Source organism: Trachurus japonicus, chromosome 9 (genome assembly GCF_045865225.1).
Source record: "Trachurus japonicus isolate A0001 chromosome 9, Traja_1.0".
Taxonomy (NCBI): Eukaryota; Metazoa; Chordata; class Actinopteri; order Carangiformes; family Carangidae; genus Trachurus; species Trachurus japonicus.
This window is the reverse complement of record NC_140915.1, coordinates 24231877-24245553: the sequence shown is the minus strand read 5'-3', so window position 1 is coordinate 24245553 and position 13677 is coordinate 24231877. Positions and strand designations below refer to the sequence as shown.

The following is a 13677-nucleotide window of genomic DNA, read 5'->3' as shown; positions in this document are numbered from 1 at the left end:
TTCCGCCAAACATCGTTGTAGCTTGAGCTTAATGATTTACTTTAAACAAAACTTTTTTTAAAGTATAATACACACACTAAGAAAATAAAAAAAGATATATATATATAAAAAAAATCCATCCAAGCATAAATAAGGAGCCCTCTAAAAGCTGTGTGTGAGTGTGTTTGGCTGGGTGTGGCAGTGATACTGGGGTTGTTTTTATATACGCCGTCAGTCAAGCCGTAAGAAACACAATAACGACACAACTCAGCTGTATAATATCAGACTGCAAACCTGTGCAAGACTGTGTTCTCTATATATACCTGGATTTAAAAAAAACAAAACATGCTGGACACCTTTGTCAAAACAATGTTGAATCCATTTGAATAATGAAGAAAGAAAAATCCCTGTGCTCGTGCTTTCAATACTAATATGTTAACTGATTAAATCACCATAAAATTAATAATAACTTAATGAACTTAACTGTTCAAGCAACAAGAGTTCAACAAAAATTAAAAAGTACCGAAGTGAAAACCAAATAATGCATCATATATTGGAGTATATTTTACCTATTCAGTAGGATTAGCAAAAACAACAGGAACAAATTACAGTAATTACAAAAATGTAAGTCTACAATATTTTAAAGGGGAAATATAAAAAATATATAACATATATCATATATAATAAATATAAATAATATATGCTATGAACTATTGAAAATATTTCTCTTGTTTTGCAGTACACTAGCATACTGACACAGCTAGTCTGTGTTAAATATTACCTGATACATTGCTGAGTTTGAGTACAAAATGTATGTAAAAATGTTAAAGCTTAAAAAGGTAGTCTTATAAAAACTTTGGTGCTCTGTTGCAAGAGGATGTTGATCTTTAGAGTTAACAGTGTGTGTCCAGAAGAGAACTGAAGTAATGAATACACACATGACCACTGCCAACACAGATAAACTGACACACAAACACATAAACACACGCACACATTATCCCCAACTTGCCCTTCGGAGATGTGCAAGTCTGTGACCGAAGCCTCTCGGAGCAGAGGCAGTCATCGGCTGACGATGGAGCCGGGGGAGGGGGTCAGGGGTTGGGGATGAGGTCACAGGGCCGACCCATGGACATCTCGTATCTGCGCAGGTGGTTGACTAGGGACTGTACGTAGGTGAAGACACACTTGGAGTCGGGTTTGTTACCCATGATCATCATGTCCTCCACTTCCAGCAGAGGCATGCAGTTGGCGTACGTCCTGAGGAGTAGACATGTGAGACGGCGTGTATGAGAAAGAGGGGGACGAAGAGGCGGGATGGGAGTAGACCACAGAGGGAGTACGGAGGAGGATATTCTCCTTAGAACTACAAATCATAATGATTAGTCATAATGAATCATCCATACGGTTCTTTCTCATGATAAACCACTGTGTGGGAAAGCTCTTTAAAAGCCCTTTTATAAATACACTTCACTGCTGCACCGCCTTTCAATAAACGGCTTTATGTGAACAGACTTTACATGTGAGTGACCACCAGGTGGCGTTATCTCCACATACTGTAGTGGAAACCCTCTGAGACGTCATATACAAACAAAGAGCAGAGAAACAGGAGCTGCACGGGTTGAATTTCTTGCATGACAAAATAAATGTCAACAACCTCACATCAATTTTGTTGTTTAAGAAAACCTAGACAGCGGTCATTCTGTGCTCTGCTATTACAGTTTCTTAAAAAGGTTTTATGGGCCAATTGAATAAACACCTGTAAAGTCACGCATGATAAAACGTCAGCGGACGACACAGCATTTCTTCCAATTCTCTGCTTTGTTTCTTAACCCCTCTGTTTGAAACATTGTGATGCAGCAGTTCCTTTTTAAGTGTGGAGCTGCAGATGGTCCTGGCTCTCTGCCTGGGCCATAGTCTGGCTATGCAGAAAAGCGCGCACGCACACACACAACACACACACACACACACACACACACATACACACACACCATGTTTGGTACTTTGGACTTCAGATTTACATGAAGGATCAAATGTCGAAATGTAACCAATAAAGGAGTTTTCTAAACCATCACGTTTGATATAAACTTCATCAGCTGATCAAAACATGCAGTTTCACACACACACACACACACACACACACACACACTACACCCCTTCATGTCTGTAAGTGAAGTTCCTTCATAGATTTGTCCCCTCTCTCACCATGTGTTCAGTTTTAGGTGGGGTGCGACTCTAGGAGGAGTTTTTGGTTTTAACCAGGCCCTTCGTCACCAGGCCCCTGTAGAACTCCTGCAGATACGTGTACACACACTTCCAATCTGGCTCGCGCATCTTCACCATGTCGTCCACATCCAACAGCTGGGGACAGTCCACTAGTTTCCTGCGGCCGCGCCCAGCGGGGAGGGGAGGGAGAAAAAAAATGGGACGGAGGACAGGGGAGAGAGGAAGGATAGAAAGGCCCAAACAGGAAGGACGAAGAGTGAAATACAGATTTAAAAAAGAGACAGACGGAACAGGACAGAGATAGTGGACAAAGAGTGTGAAAGAAAGGAAGGAGGAAGGGGGGGAAAAAAAGATAAAGCAGTGAGCAGCCAAATGTAAAAAGGTTCAGAGTGAGAGAGAGAGAGAGAAGACACAAAAAAAAGAAAGAATAACATTACATTCTCTGTGTTCACAAATATATCCATGAGTTGACATGCTTCATGAACATCATAGTACAAACAGTTTGTGGCACACACACTTATACATGAGTCAAAACAAAACGTCTAACGAGCGCCGGGAGACGCTCATTTAGCCCTTTTGTTTGTTGTTGTTTTTTTCTGTGCACTAAGACAAGAGAGACTTTTGGCCATTTCAATACTACTACGTTCTGTCACACTAAACACAATGAAAAAAACAACAAGGATTCTGCAAAATAACAAAAACACACAAAGATACAACCATATGGTGACTCTAAATAAACAACACACTGGTGCACAGGAATGAATGTGTGTGTGTGTGTGTGTGTGTGTGGGTGTAAGAGCGGGTGAATGTGTGTGTTGGGATTCCAGATGACAGCAAACTGCCAGGGGAAGTGAGTGACGGTGCAACACAAAAAAGGTGGAAAGACAAGAGCTGTGGTTGGGTGAATGTAACTCCTTACTACAGACATCAGCATGGACATTATCCTACGGGGAGCATGTGAACAAACACACACACACACACACGTGGGTGGACGGGCATCACGAGTGAGAGTGCTGTGATGCAAGAGGGATGAGGAAGAGAAAAGAAAAAGAAGAGGGTTTGGGAATAAAAAAATAAATAAAAAGGAGGGATAAAGTATGGGAGGTACAGCAGAGAGGTCGTCCGGTTTTTAACCTGGTGGTTGTTTGGGGAGGTTTTGCTCATGGGTCTCTGGGTTTAGAGCAGACGAGGGGTGTCACAGCGGTTACTCTTAGTAGAGGACAGACGGAGGTTTAGAGGCGGAGTTATTAGAGTAGTAATGAGGCTCACGCAGCCTCCAGGGGGCTCGATACACCTGGGAGAGACCTGCGAGACAAAGTTAACACTCGGACGTCAGTGGAGGAACTACCACATGTTCTCCGTCTCCGGCTTCAGGTTCGGGAAGATGTTGGTAAAGAACGACTTTGGATAAAGGTCAGAAATGGATTATACAGAGAAACGAGAGAAGGACTGGAGAAACCTATACAACTCAAAGAGAGGAGCTCAGGCTGGAAGGAGGGATTTGGATCCCGGAGCAGCTTCTTCTTTCACCCACATGAATCTATTTGTCTCATTTTCTCTGCCTGTCTTGGCAAAAAACTAAAGTTCACTGCAGTTGACATGGTTTCTTTATTTAACAACGGCCCAACCGATGTTAGGTTAGTGGTTAGTGCGCGTTACTTGGACAGACGTGTCTTTTTGTTTGTACTCACTCTGCAGTGCTGAAGGCCACCTCAAAGTTATGCCTGCGGTTGCTGGGGCTCAGGGAGTCGTAGTCAAAGGACTCGGGGAAGAAATTGTGCACCAGGGCACAAAACGCCATGCCATTGCTCCAACTGGATGAAAAATTCTGAATATCCACGTGCTGATGGACAAGACAGATAAAACAGATAATGGAGACGCTGATGGAAACACTCCCAGTGCAGGTAAATATTATCACAGCCTATCTCGTCTTAATCATCAGGTTCAGCTTAAGAGCTCTCGACGCGCAGCGGGGTCGTGATGCCTCACCTCATATGAGCGGGTCTTGGCGCGGCACCAGTCGAGCAGCATCTGCTTGATTGAGTTTGCGTTAGGTACACCAAAGCTGGTGGAACGCTGCACCTTGTTTACCTTGGCGACCGCCTGATTTCCAGGGCTAGGAGAAAAAGTCAAGTTTGTGTTAATATTTACATGCTTTGTTCTGCTCCTTTTCTTTCTTTGGTAGCACGGCCTCTGTGTTTATCCTTACCCGCCTCCCTCCTTCTCCAGCTTCTCTATCATGGCTTTGCGGGCCTGCATGGCAGAGGTCTTTGGCAGAGTCTGAGCCCTCATCAGCTCCTTGCGCCTCTCCGCCTGCCTTCGCTCCATCCCTCCGTTCCCGCTGCGAGACGATGTGTCATCCTCGCGATCAAAGACGCTGCGGCAGCAACACATCCAGCATGTTCATTTGTGAAGGTGCGAGAATTTAGTATTTACTTTTTCTCACTGATGTTTCATGACTCACCTGCCAACTTTTTTGCTTGTGTTAGAGGAGGAAGAGGAACTAGACGAGCTGTAGCTGTACGATTTTGACTGGAGTGTCCCTCCTGAAAGGCAAACATAGTTATGTCATGATAAGTCAATGTATGTATAAATGATATTGTTGATAAGACTGTAACAATTATATAATGACAGCGATGTAGCGGAGCAAGAGAATGACTCACTGTCTGTTTTTTGCACATAACTGGACTCGACAACAGTGCTACGTGTTGATCTGCTTCCGTTATCTGGACACACAAACAATTCAATTATTATGTTTTCATTCTGTTACAGTTTGTTCAGAGCTTCATATGTTTTTGTTTTCATGCACGTCTGTGAGAAAAGGGGGGATGAAGAAGTTGTTCGTTGTTGACTTCATTGCTTTAATACAAGTTCAAGAAAGGTTGAAAGAAGCTTAAAAAGGAAGAAAAAGGAGGAGAAAAAAAAAGTACCAGACTGGGCGAAGCGGTCCATCTTTGTGACTTGACTGAGGGTGGAGCCATCCGCCGACTTCTCCACTTTCCTCATCACCGATTCTCCTGCTCCCACCCCGGGGCGACCTTTCTGTGAACGCTCCTCTCTCTGCTGCCGGAGCTCCTGCAGACGCACGTCGCGCTCCTTTTCTCTCTGGTCTGGAGTGGAAGAGAAAGAGGTTAGAGGAGACAATGGAGGGAGGTGATGTCAGTGGAAAAAGAGGAGGAGGAGGACAAGAGGTCTTAAACAAACTGACAGCACCTCATCTGACTGCCACAAAGATGGATTCAAATGGAGCTTCCAAATTTGAGGCGATACATTTCTGGATTCCTTCCACAGTGCTGTAAAATTCCTCTAAACACTCAAACGCCCGCAAGTGGGAGGCTTGCAGCTGAGTCAAAGCTGCCAAGCAATATGTACCGTGCAACCATCACAGATCAAAGACAGCAAACACACTCTGATCGTCCCCTTTGGACGGGCTGCTCCGAGTTCAGAAGTGTCCAGAATAGCTTAAAACCTGCACTGTTATGTCCAGATTTTACCTCATGTGTACATGTATTTTAAAACACTGTGCAATGTTAATCATACACACATATTTCTGAATGTGCAGTCTTGGCCCTTTTGCATGCCCACTGTAACTGGATACACTTTAAAGATAGTAGGATCAGATCCAGGATATCCAATTAGGTGCAGCCAGACGCCTGAAGTAACCATATGGTGGGTGCTCACTGCAAAACACAATAATGCTCAGAGTGGAAGATGTTACAGTGAGTGTGAAACACTCCACAAAAGACACAAATTCATGCATGTAATCCAAACTTATCGTTTGTCATCCACTGAGAGATAAACTGTTTATAAGTAGTAGTGGTCTGACAGTGACAAGATGGTGCACACAAAAAGACAAATGCAGGCAAACATCAACTGCTAATGCACACTGCACACCAACCTGCCCTACCTATTTCCTCTTGAGTACATCCCAGCGTGGCCTCTGAGGGCAGAATGGATTGTTTCAAATGTATAAAGAACAGACAGAAAAGGTACTGATGATCACAAGAGGCAAAAATGTAAATTAAAACTCATTATTGTAATGAGGCAGCATGTCTGCCTCTCAGTTTTTGAGGGAAGGCAGCAGTCACTGAAAAAATGAAAAGGAGGAAAATAACTTTCATGTGGTCAGAGTAACAGAGAGAGGAGTTTCTTTATGCTGTTACCTCTCTTTCTCTTACGAAGGTCTCTCATGGCTGCACGGATCATCTTCCTCTCCTCAAAGTCTTTTGACTCATCGAGCTGTGTGAGAGAAAACACGCACACACAAACAATGAGAGGTACTTCCTCTGTAATTCCTCACAAAAACTAGCTTGGCTCTATTCATGTATGCAGTTCTAACATAACACTAATTTGTGGCTTTGCAAAATATAATAATGAATAATAGACTGAAGCTGTTTTGTTTGTTGCAAAGTGTTTTTACATCCAAATAATTCAGAATTATAACTTGTCTGTGAAGTACCATTTTGTCGAGGAGCTCTTCGTCCTCGATGGCAGCCAGTTGTTCAGCAGTTAGTTTTCCAGAACGCTCGTCGGGTTTGGCCTGAACGCTTGAGCCGTTGGGGATGGCTGGGACCTGACACGCCACCTGGACAGACGGTCCGGATGAAAACACTGGCTCAGAGGCCATAACAGGCTCTGTCTCCATCTGCATGTAACACAAACACACACATCATGAGTAAGACATAAAGAATGACAGAGTGGCTAAATCTTATTGCGCAAGATTTCAAATTTAAACGTAAAACCGTCACTTTAGCTGAATATATGTATGTGAATTGGCATCTGAGAGCTCCAGCAAACAGGGTCTCAGGTTTGAAGTTCAGCATTAATGAAACCAGGGCGAGGATATAAAAAAAACATAACCAAAGCTTGCTGACATTTAGTATGCAATAGGCACAAGAGGATTTAGGTTGAAACGCACAGCAGCCACAATCGGTCTGAGTGTGTGATGAAGATTGCAGAGCTCACATCTTTCCCTCCCTCTTATAATCTCCTTTTGTACCCAGACTTCCCTCTCACCATATCCCATCATTTCTTCCATCCCCTCCACCCTCCAGCCACGACACACAGAGAGTGACAGTAGGCAAATGAGAGTGAGAGAAACTCTGCCAAGTTACTGTTCACTTAGTTCATGGAGTGCGACTGATACAAGGAGTGTCTAAATGATACCGAGCTGCTGCGAACCATGAGTTTATGTGACAGGAATGGCACAACACCAAGGCTGTAAAATGGGAATAATGCATTAGCAGAGATAATCTCTGAGGGAAAACATCCAAAGCCATCCTTCCTTGTATGTATGTGACTGCAGGGCTAAGCACAGGAGCAGAAGGAAGCAGAAGTATCCTGCAGCATATTCTGGGTGTCTATAAATCCTATAGAAAAACACCTCTTAAATGTACATAAGGTGCTGAATGCTTGTGGCAGACTATAGCCTCTACTGTAGCTCTGACTTCCATGCATTTGTCGCAAGTGAGTCTAGGTCCAGATATAGCTCAGACAGCTGGCCCCGTCCCTGTCCACACTATATCTACCCTATCGGTGCTCCTCTCTGCAGCCCGGCCAGGCCTCACCAGGGAGGGAGGGACGCTGCCAAGCACAGCCACACTAAACACGGGTGGCCCCTGGTTTTAAGATTTTTCTGGACACAAAGTTCTGACCCATGGGACAGGCTGGACTGAGAGGCACTTGACCGACCAGGAATGTTTTGGGACACAACACAGCCAAACAAGGGCTCCAAGTCAGGCAAAGAGGGAATGTGTGTGTGTGTGGGGTGAGAAAATCCCAGATAACCTTAGTGCCCCATTGATGTTGTTGAACTACATTGCAGTATATTATTCAGCATCATGAGTCATCATGAGTCATCATCTAAAACGGCTCCTTTCGTTTACTTCTTGTCTCACAGTGGACAAAAGGGGCAATGCACAAAGACAAAGGGGGAAAAAACTGAATCAGAAAGGTCACTCCTCATTATCACAGTCTCATAAGAGAGGTCCATCATCACCTATACCGAAGCAGCTGATTGGCAGACCCAGCTGTCTCTGCAGGATTAGACAATATTAACTCTGGCCAACAGAAGACAATGTTGCAAAGACAGAAAATCCCTCGAAATGTCACGAGTGCACACACACAAAACACAAACAGGGTTTGTTGTGGGAATCCAAGAGAGCATATGGCAAACAAGTCCAGGGACGACACACAAGACCTTAAATCCCCTCCTACTGCTGAAGCCAGACAAATAAAGCTGTTTAATTTTAAAAACATCTAATGTCAAGTTTATGTTACTGCCAAAGTGAATGTTATAGATGGCAAACTGTAGGCCAGGGCCACTGTTACTGTTTAAATGGGGTGATTTTTTTTCTCCACCAGGAAGTGTATCCACTCAACAGAACACTTGCGTGCAGACGGGTGCTAGCCAAGATACAATTGGAAACACGTGGTGTTACAGGACTGGAAAACCTCCTCCACATAAATACAAGCTGTCAAAGCTGAATGACAGCTAAGGTGGTCAAACCTTTTCAAAATGAAGTGAGAACATAATGTGAGATTAAAACCAGTGGACAGCTGTGTGCAGAGGTCAAAATGCACATTAACGTGTGTCACTGATGTAAAACTAATAGCCAGTTGATTCACAGCTATTGTCAACATGGGAACAAAAGACCTGCTCTTTAAGCATCTTATCTGAATGAAAGGAGGTTTTGATCAGAACCATTAACAGAGTGCAGTACCTCACTGTCATCACAAGAAATGTTTGCCATCAGAGCGGGAGCAGAGAGCGAACGGAGGCTTGCAAAGGTGGGCGGGTGTGGGACAGGTGAGGGCTCTGATCTCTGAAGTGTGCTGTCCTGAGGACATGGTGCAGTTTCCAGGGATACACCTGATGGAGCATCCAGAGGAGTGTCAGCTGGAGTGTCCTGGGATGCCCTGGGCGCTGAATCCTCAGGAGAGCAGGATGAACTGTCATGTAATGCATCAAGTGCAGTGTCCTGGGGGGTGCAGGCTAGAGGGTCACTGCATGAGGTCGGACAATCACTGGATGGAGTTTTGCTTTCACTAAGATTTGGGGGAGAGGTTTCCTTGCCAGGCAGCACATGGAGTGAGGGATCAGGTAACCCCAACACCTGGCACATGGCCTCCACTCGCCTCACCAGCCTCTCCTGCTGAGCCCTCAGCCTCAGGTTCTCCTCCTGCAACACCACGATGGCCTCGGCCAGAGGAACCACCTGAGCTACAGATGCCTCTAAACGAGCATCCACTCGCTTGCCAAAGGCCTGCAGGTCAGTATGGATCTCTCCAACAGCACACCGCAGTGTTAACTCTAAGTTCCCCTCACTGCTCTCCTGCTCCTGTTCATTCTGAGCTTCCTCCTGAGCGAGCAGATCTCCGATCACTTCCTCCAGGCCGGACTCGGCACAAGCGCTGTCGGGGCTGCCCAAAGCCTCTGGAGCCTGCGAGGCTGGGAGGAAGTCCAGGTTGACTCCTGGCATGGCCAGACCAGCTGCACTCAGTGTTACACCGGTCAAAATCCCTCAAGTTTAAATCCGATTTAATCTCCCAAAAACTTAAATTGGGTGTTAAATGAGAGAAAGCTGCGTCCTTTGCCTCAGAGGTGAGGTCTCTCTGTCAGTCTCCCTGAGAAACAATGCAAGGCCTTTATACCACCAGCAAATCTCCACTCTTTACTGGATAACGCCCTGACAGCCAATGAGAAAGCAAGAAATACTGTTTCCCAGGCAACAGTGGCTCCGCCTCCTTATTTCCAGGTGCCCTGGACATGTCTATTTATCTCCTGCCCCGCCATTATTCCACTGACACAGTCAGTCCTGGGGCACTGACGGAGGCCAGAGGGGGAATGGCAATGGCAACAATTTGGAAAACCCTCCCCCTCCCTCTTTCAACTTTCATTTTATTTAGAGCCTTTGTCCTTCACACCTCGACTGGCAGGCAAAGAGGGGTTTAGATGTGGCTCTAGGCCTGGGCTCAGTTGAAAGAGTCACACAGTGTTTCTCTTCTCCTCCTCTGCTTTCTCACAAAATGCAACCAAGCCTCAGCTGATCAGGTCGGTTGTTTTGCATGACTGTGACTTCAATACAGACCTTCAGAGGGAAGATCAGTCCATGAAGGTCAAAGTGTTTCGGGCCATGACGAAGCAGACTGGGTGATGAGTGACGAGGAGTCGGGGCCCAGTTCTCTACAGCTGTGGACGAGGATGTTACCAGCAACACTGCCTCCAGGACTGTGTTTTATTGATAAAGTTGCAAGACTTAAGCTGCTTATGTGGAAGCTTTAAGTCTTTCTGTGTTAAATTAGGATATTTTAAAGCACTGACTCAAGGCTGTTTGAATTGTTCTTACTATAAAATGCTCGGGTATATTTTTAAACGCCTGCTGAAGCTTTATAGGCATGCAGGAGAAACAAGTGGTGCTTAAGATACTGTTTCTCTGAATGTAGTCTGCAGCATAAAACCTCACAGGAAAAGTGATGAACCTTAAGATTCTTGATAAAATGCTGCTACATCTCAAGCATTGAACTGCTTTTTGCGAAATTCAAGCAAAACGGAACAACGCTCTATAAATATCTGAACCTTAAAAACTGAATGCCGTGACTGTATGACTATCATTTTTTATTTATCTACCGAAACCACATACACACTCAACACTAATCATGCAAGTCCAAAATAAACAGGACTGGCCTTCATTGGAGAACAATGTGACAAAGGCCAACAGTGATCTCTCCTGGGATTTACAGGTAAGCAAAACAGTTCCCAGAAAGACTCCGGCCTCAAGGGAAAGTGCAGAGAAACGTGACTGTCAGCAGTGAAAGTGGGTCAAAACCCAAGAAGGACATGGCTTCAGTCTCACCGTGGATCAAAGCACTAAAGCACAGTGATGTAGAAAGAAGGAGCATGACGAATAGAGACTAGGAGTACAATCAACACACATTATTTTCCGCTGGATAGTGTTACTGATTATTTTGGTGGATCCGATGTGGTTACAAGAACTGGATGAAATTTCATCACTCTTTAACTCCTCTTTGTGACAGTATCAGCAGCTATTGTGAAGTTGCACAGGTTATTTTTAGTAGCTCTCGAAATACCTGCAGAGCTCCAAACTAAAGCAACGCAGATATTTCTGTCTGCAGAAGACAATGAGGGGAAAACATCTGTTAAGGAAATATAAAGAAGGAACAAGACAGAGGTTTTAAAATCAGTGTAAGTTGATCCAGACACAGAGACACATGTAAACCGCTTGGGTTGGCTAGCATGCGTCATAGAAGAGCAGTCTGTAAACAATGGCGTCCCTATTCTTCTGTGTGACAGTGAGACTCAGTCTGTCACTGACCGTGGGCCTGAGCGTCCACGTTCACGCAGCAGCGCTTCTCCAAGTGTAACCCGAAGCCTGGCATTAATCTACTGTGACTACAGGACAGATACTGACCGTCCTGTCATCACCCTGGTTACAAAGCTACGGTATTACTTGTATTTGTGTTCCAAGGCTGAACGCGGTAGTCGGCACGGACCAACGGCTGAGATGAGCAGGAGCAGCTGTGATTACTTCAGTTATCAGCTGCCTGCCTCACCTGTCTGAAATGAACTCTCATCACGGCCCTGAAGCGCCGCAAGCATCTTGACCTTGCCATTAACTTTGTCTTATTCTCTCTTTTATAATAAACAACACAGGGCAGCTTCCCTTCTCTTTTAAACGTCTCCTTACTTAGTCTTTCACTTTGTCTTTCTTTGTTTTGGAGTCTTTCCATTGTTTGTTTAAACTAAAACGCTTCTCTCTGTTGAATCTCAGATTGTAATTTAAAGACAATCCCCAGTAAGAGCTGATGATATCAGCATCAACATGTTTTATTGGAATCTAAAAAAAATACAACAAAGCAAACAGCGAATCTTGTGAATTCTGAGGTTGGACCACCGTGGAGAAGTCTGGACCACCCAAACAGATCAGAGTCCCAGACAGGAACCTCTGTGGTCAATAAACAACCATCAACAACACTAAATAGGAAAAGCTACAGTTAGAGTTACACCACATATTGCCCCATGCTATAATGAACATAGACCAATGTTGTAAAATGAAGCAGACGAATCCTCCCCTGACATGTCGCCTCCTCTTATTCAACATTGAACTTCGACTAAACCGGGGAAAGTCGGAACAGGTGGTCTCAGGATCAGTCTGAAAGTAACCAAGCTGCCCCCCCCCAACCCCCCCCACCCCCCAGGTTGATGCTAACCAACACCGTCTGCCACCGCTTGTACAATCTCATCAACAAAGTCACTCAGGCTCTGTCTATTTAAGGTTCCTTCATCCACCATGGACATTACTACAACTGACAGAACCATTATTGAACAGGTGACAGTCTACAGACACCGAGAATTATTTTAACATGTTACAATCAAAGGTCAAAGTAAGACTTGGTTTTCTATACACACCTGCTGCCAAATGTGTGAGCTGAAAAGAGCATCCTTCCTCTGTTTTATTATGGGGATACAAACTACCCACACATATGCAAAGGAACTCCCCATAAATTGGACATAATCTATCACTCCACTATTCAACTTGTCACAAATGCTCCATTCAGAAGTCACAACTGTCTGTTTAATTCTCAGGTCAAATGGCCTTCTTTACACACTCGCTGTAGTATTCACTAGTTCACACTCATCTATAAAACTAGGTCATTCACCTCCATATTTAGGCCAGCTACTGTCTCCAGTATCAACAGTCAAATACAACACACAATCATCACACTATATGACACTACATATCGATATCAACTATCCATCTGATTTGTTGCATAAAATGACTGAAACCTGTTACAAAAAATATTAAAACTTGATGGTTTTGTATTTATATCTGCATTCAAATGCCATCTAAAGGCTATTCTTAATGACACCTGTAAATGCTTTACTACAATCAGATACAGTTTTTCCATCTTTTCTTTTTTTTTTAATCGCTGCTTAATGTCTTTTAATGTTTGTTTTGTTTACACCCTCTTCTCCTACCCCTACAAATGCCAGGCCAACATTGTAAATAAGAATTTTGTTCTTAATGTTAATGTTTTGCCTGGTAAAATATAAAAAATAAATAAAAGGTAAAACGTAAGCAGTTCTGGCGGATGCAGGTGAAATATCAGCTGCGACCAAGAGGGAGAAAGATGTCAAGAAATGTACTTAAAGTCGTAGTCCTGTGGTTTATCAATGAAGGCATTCATGTTAAGTCTATATGATGGCATGCAGTTTAGCGAGTGCTGAGTGCTACTGAGTTCAGTGGTGAAATCACACAGTCATGCCTAATGTGCTACTTTTTGCAACCAGCGAAGGTCCTCTAGATCCTTGGTTGATTATATGATGGAGATTCTTCCAATGCATGTTTGTCCCAACCATAACTTAAAATATATTGTGTTGAGTAATATCACATGCACATTAACAGTCACAAGAAGATGTTACCGGCATGTTGTTATGGCAATGCTGTGACTGGT

The 13677-nt window shown here is 44.1% G+C and overlaps 1 protein-coding gene across 4 annotated transcripts in view; it reads right to left on the bottom strand.

The window, feature by feature from the left end:
* Positions 1-710: 710 nt before the first annotated feature.
* Positions 711-13677, bottom strand: part of smtnb (smoothelin b) — a 47736-nt gene continuing 34769 nt past the window's right edge. The window contains exons 11-21 of one of the 4 annotated variants that reach the window (XM_085786733.1): positions 6662-6847; positions 6366-6441; positions 6101-6142; positions 5133-5312; positions 4866-4928; positions 4667-4748; positions 4412-4579; positions 4192-4318; positions 3894-4045; positions 2182-2359; positions 1102-1236 (exon numbers count right to left, since the gene is read on the bottom strand). In XM_085786733.1, the coding sequence (XP_085642859.1) occupies positions 2212-2359; positions 3894-4045; positions 4192-4318; positions 4412-4579; positions 4667-4748; positions 4866-4928; positions 5133-5312; positions 6101-6142; positions 6366-6441; positions 6662-6847 (1224 nt within the window). In that variant the 3' untranslated portion in view covers positions 1102-1236; positions 2182-2211. Of the gene's footprint in view, positions 1237-2181; positions 2360-3893; positions 4046-4191; positions 4319-4411; positions 4580-4666; positions 4749-4865; positions 4929-5132; positions 5313-6100; positions 6143-6365; positions 6442-6661; positions 6848-13677 lie in introns of all 4 variants that reach the window. The other 3 variants (XM_085786734.1, XM_085786732.1, XM_085786731.1) reach the window with 3 other exon arrangements.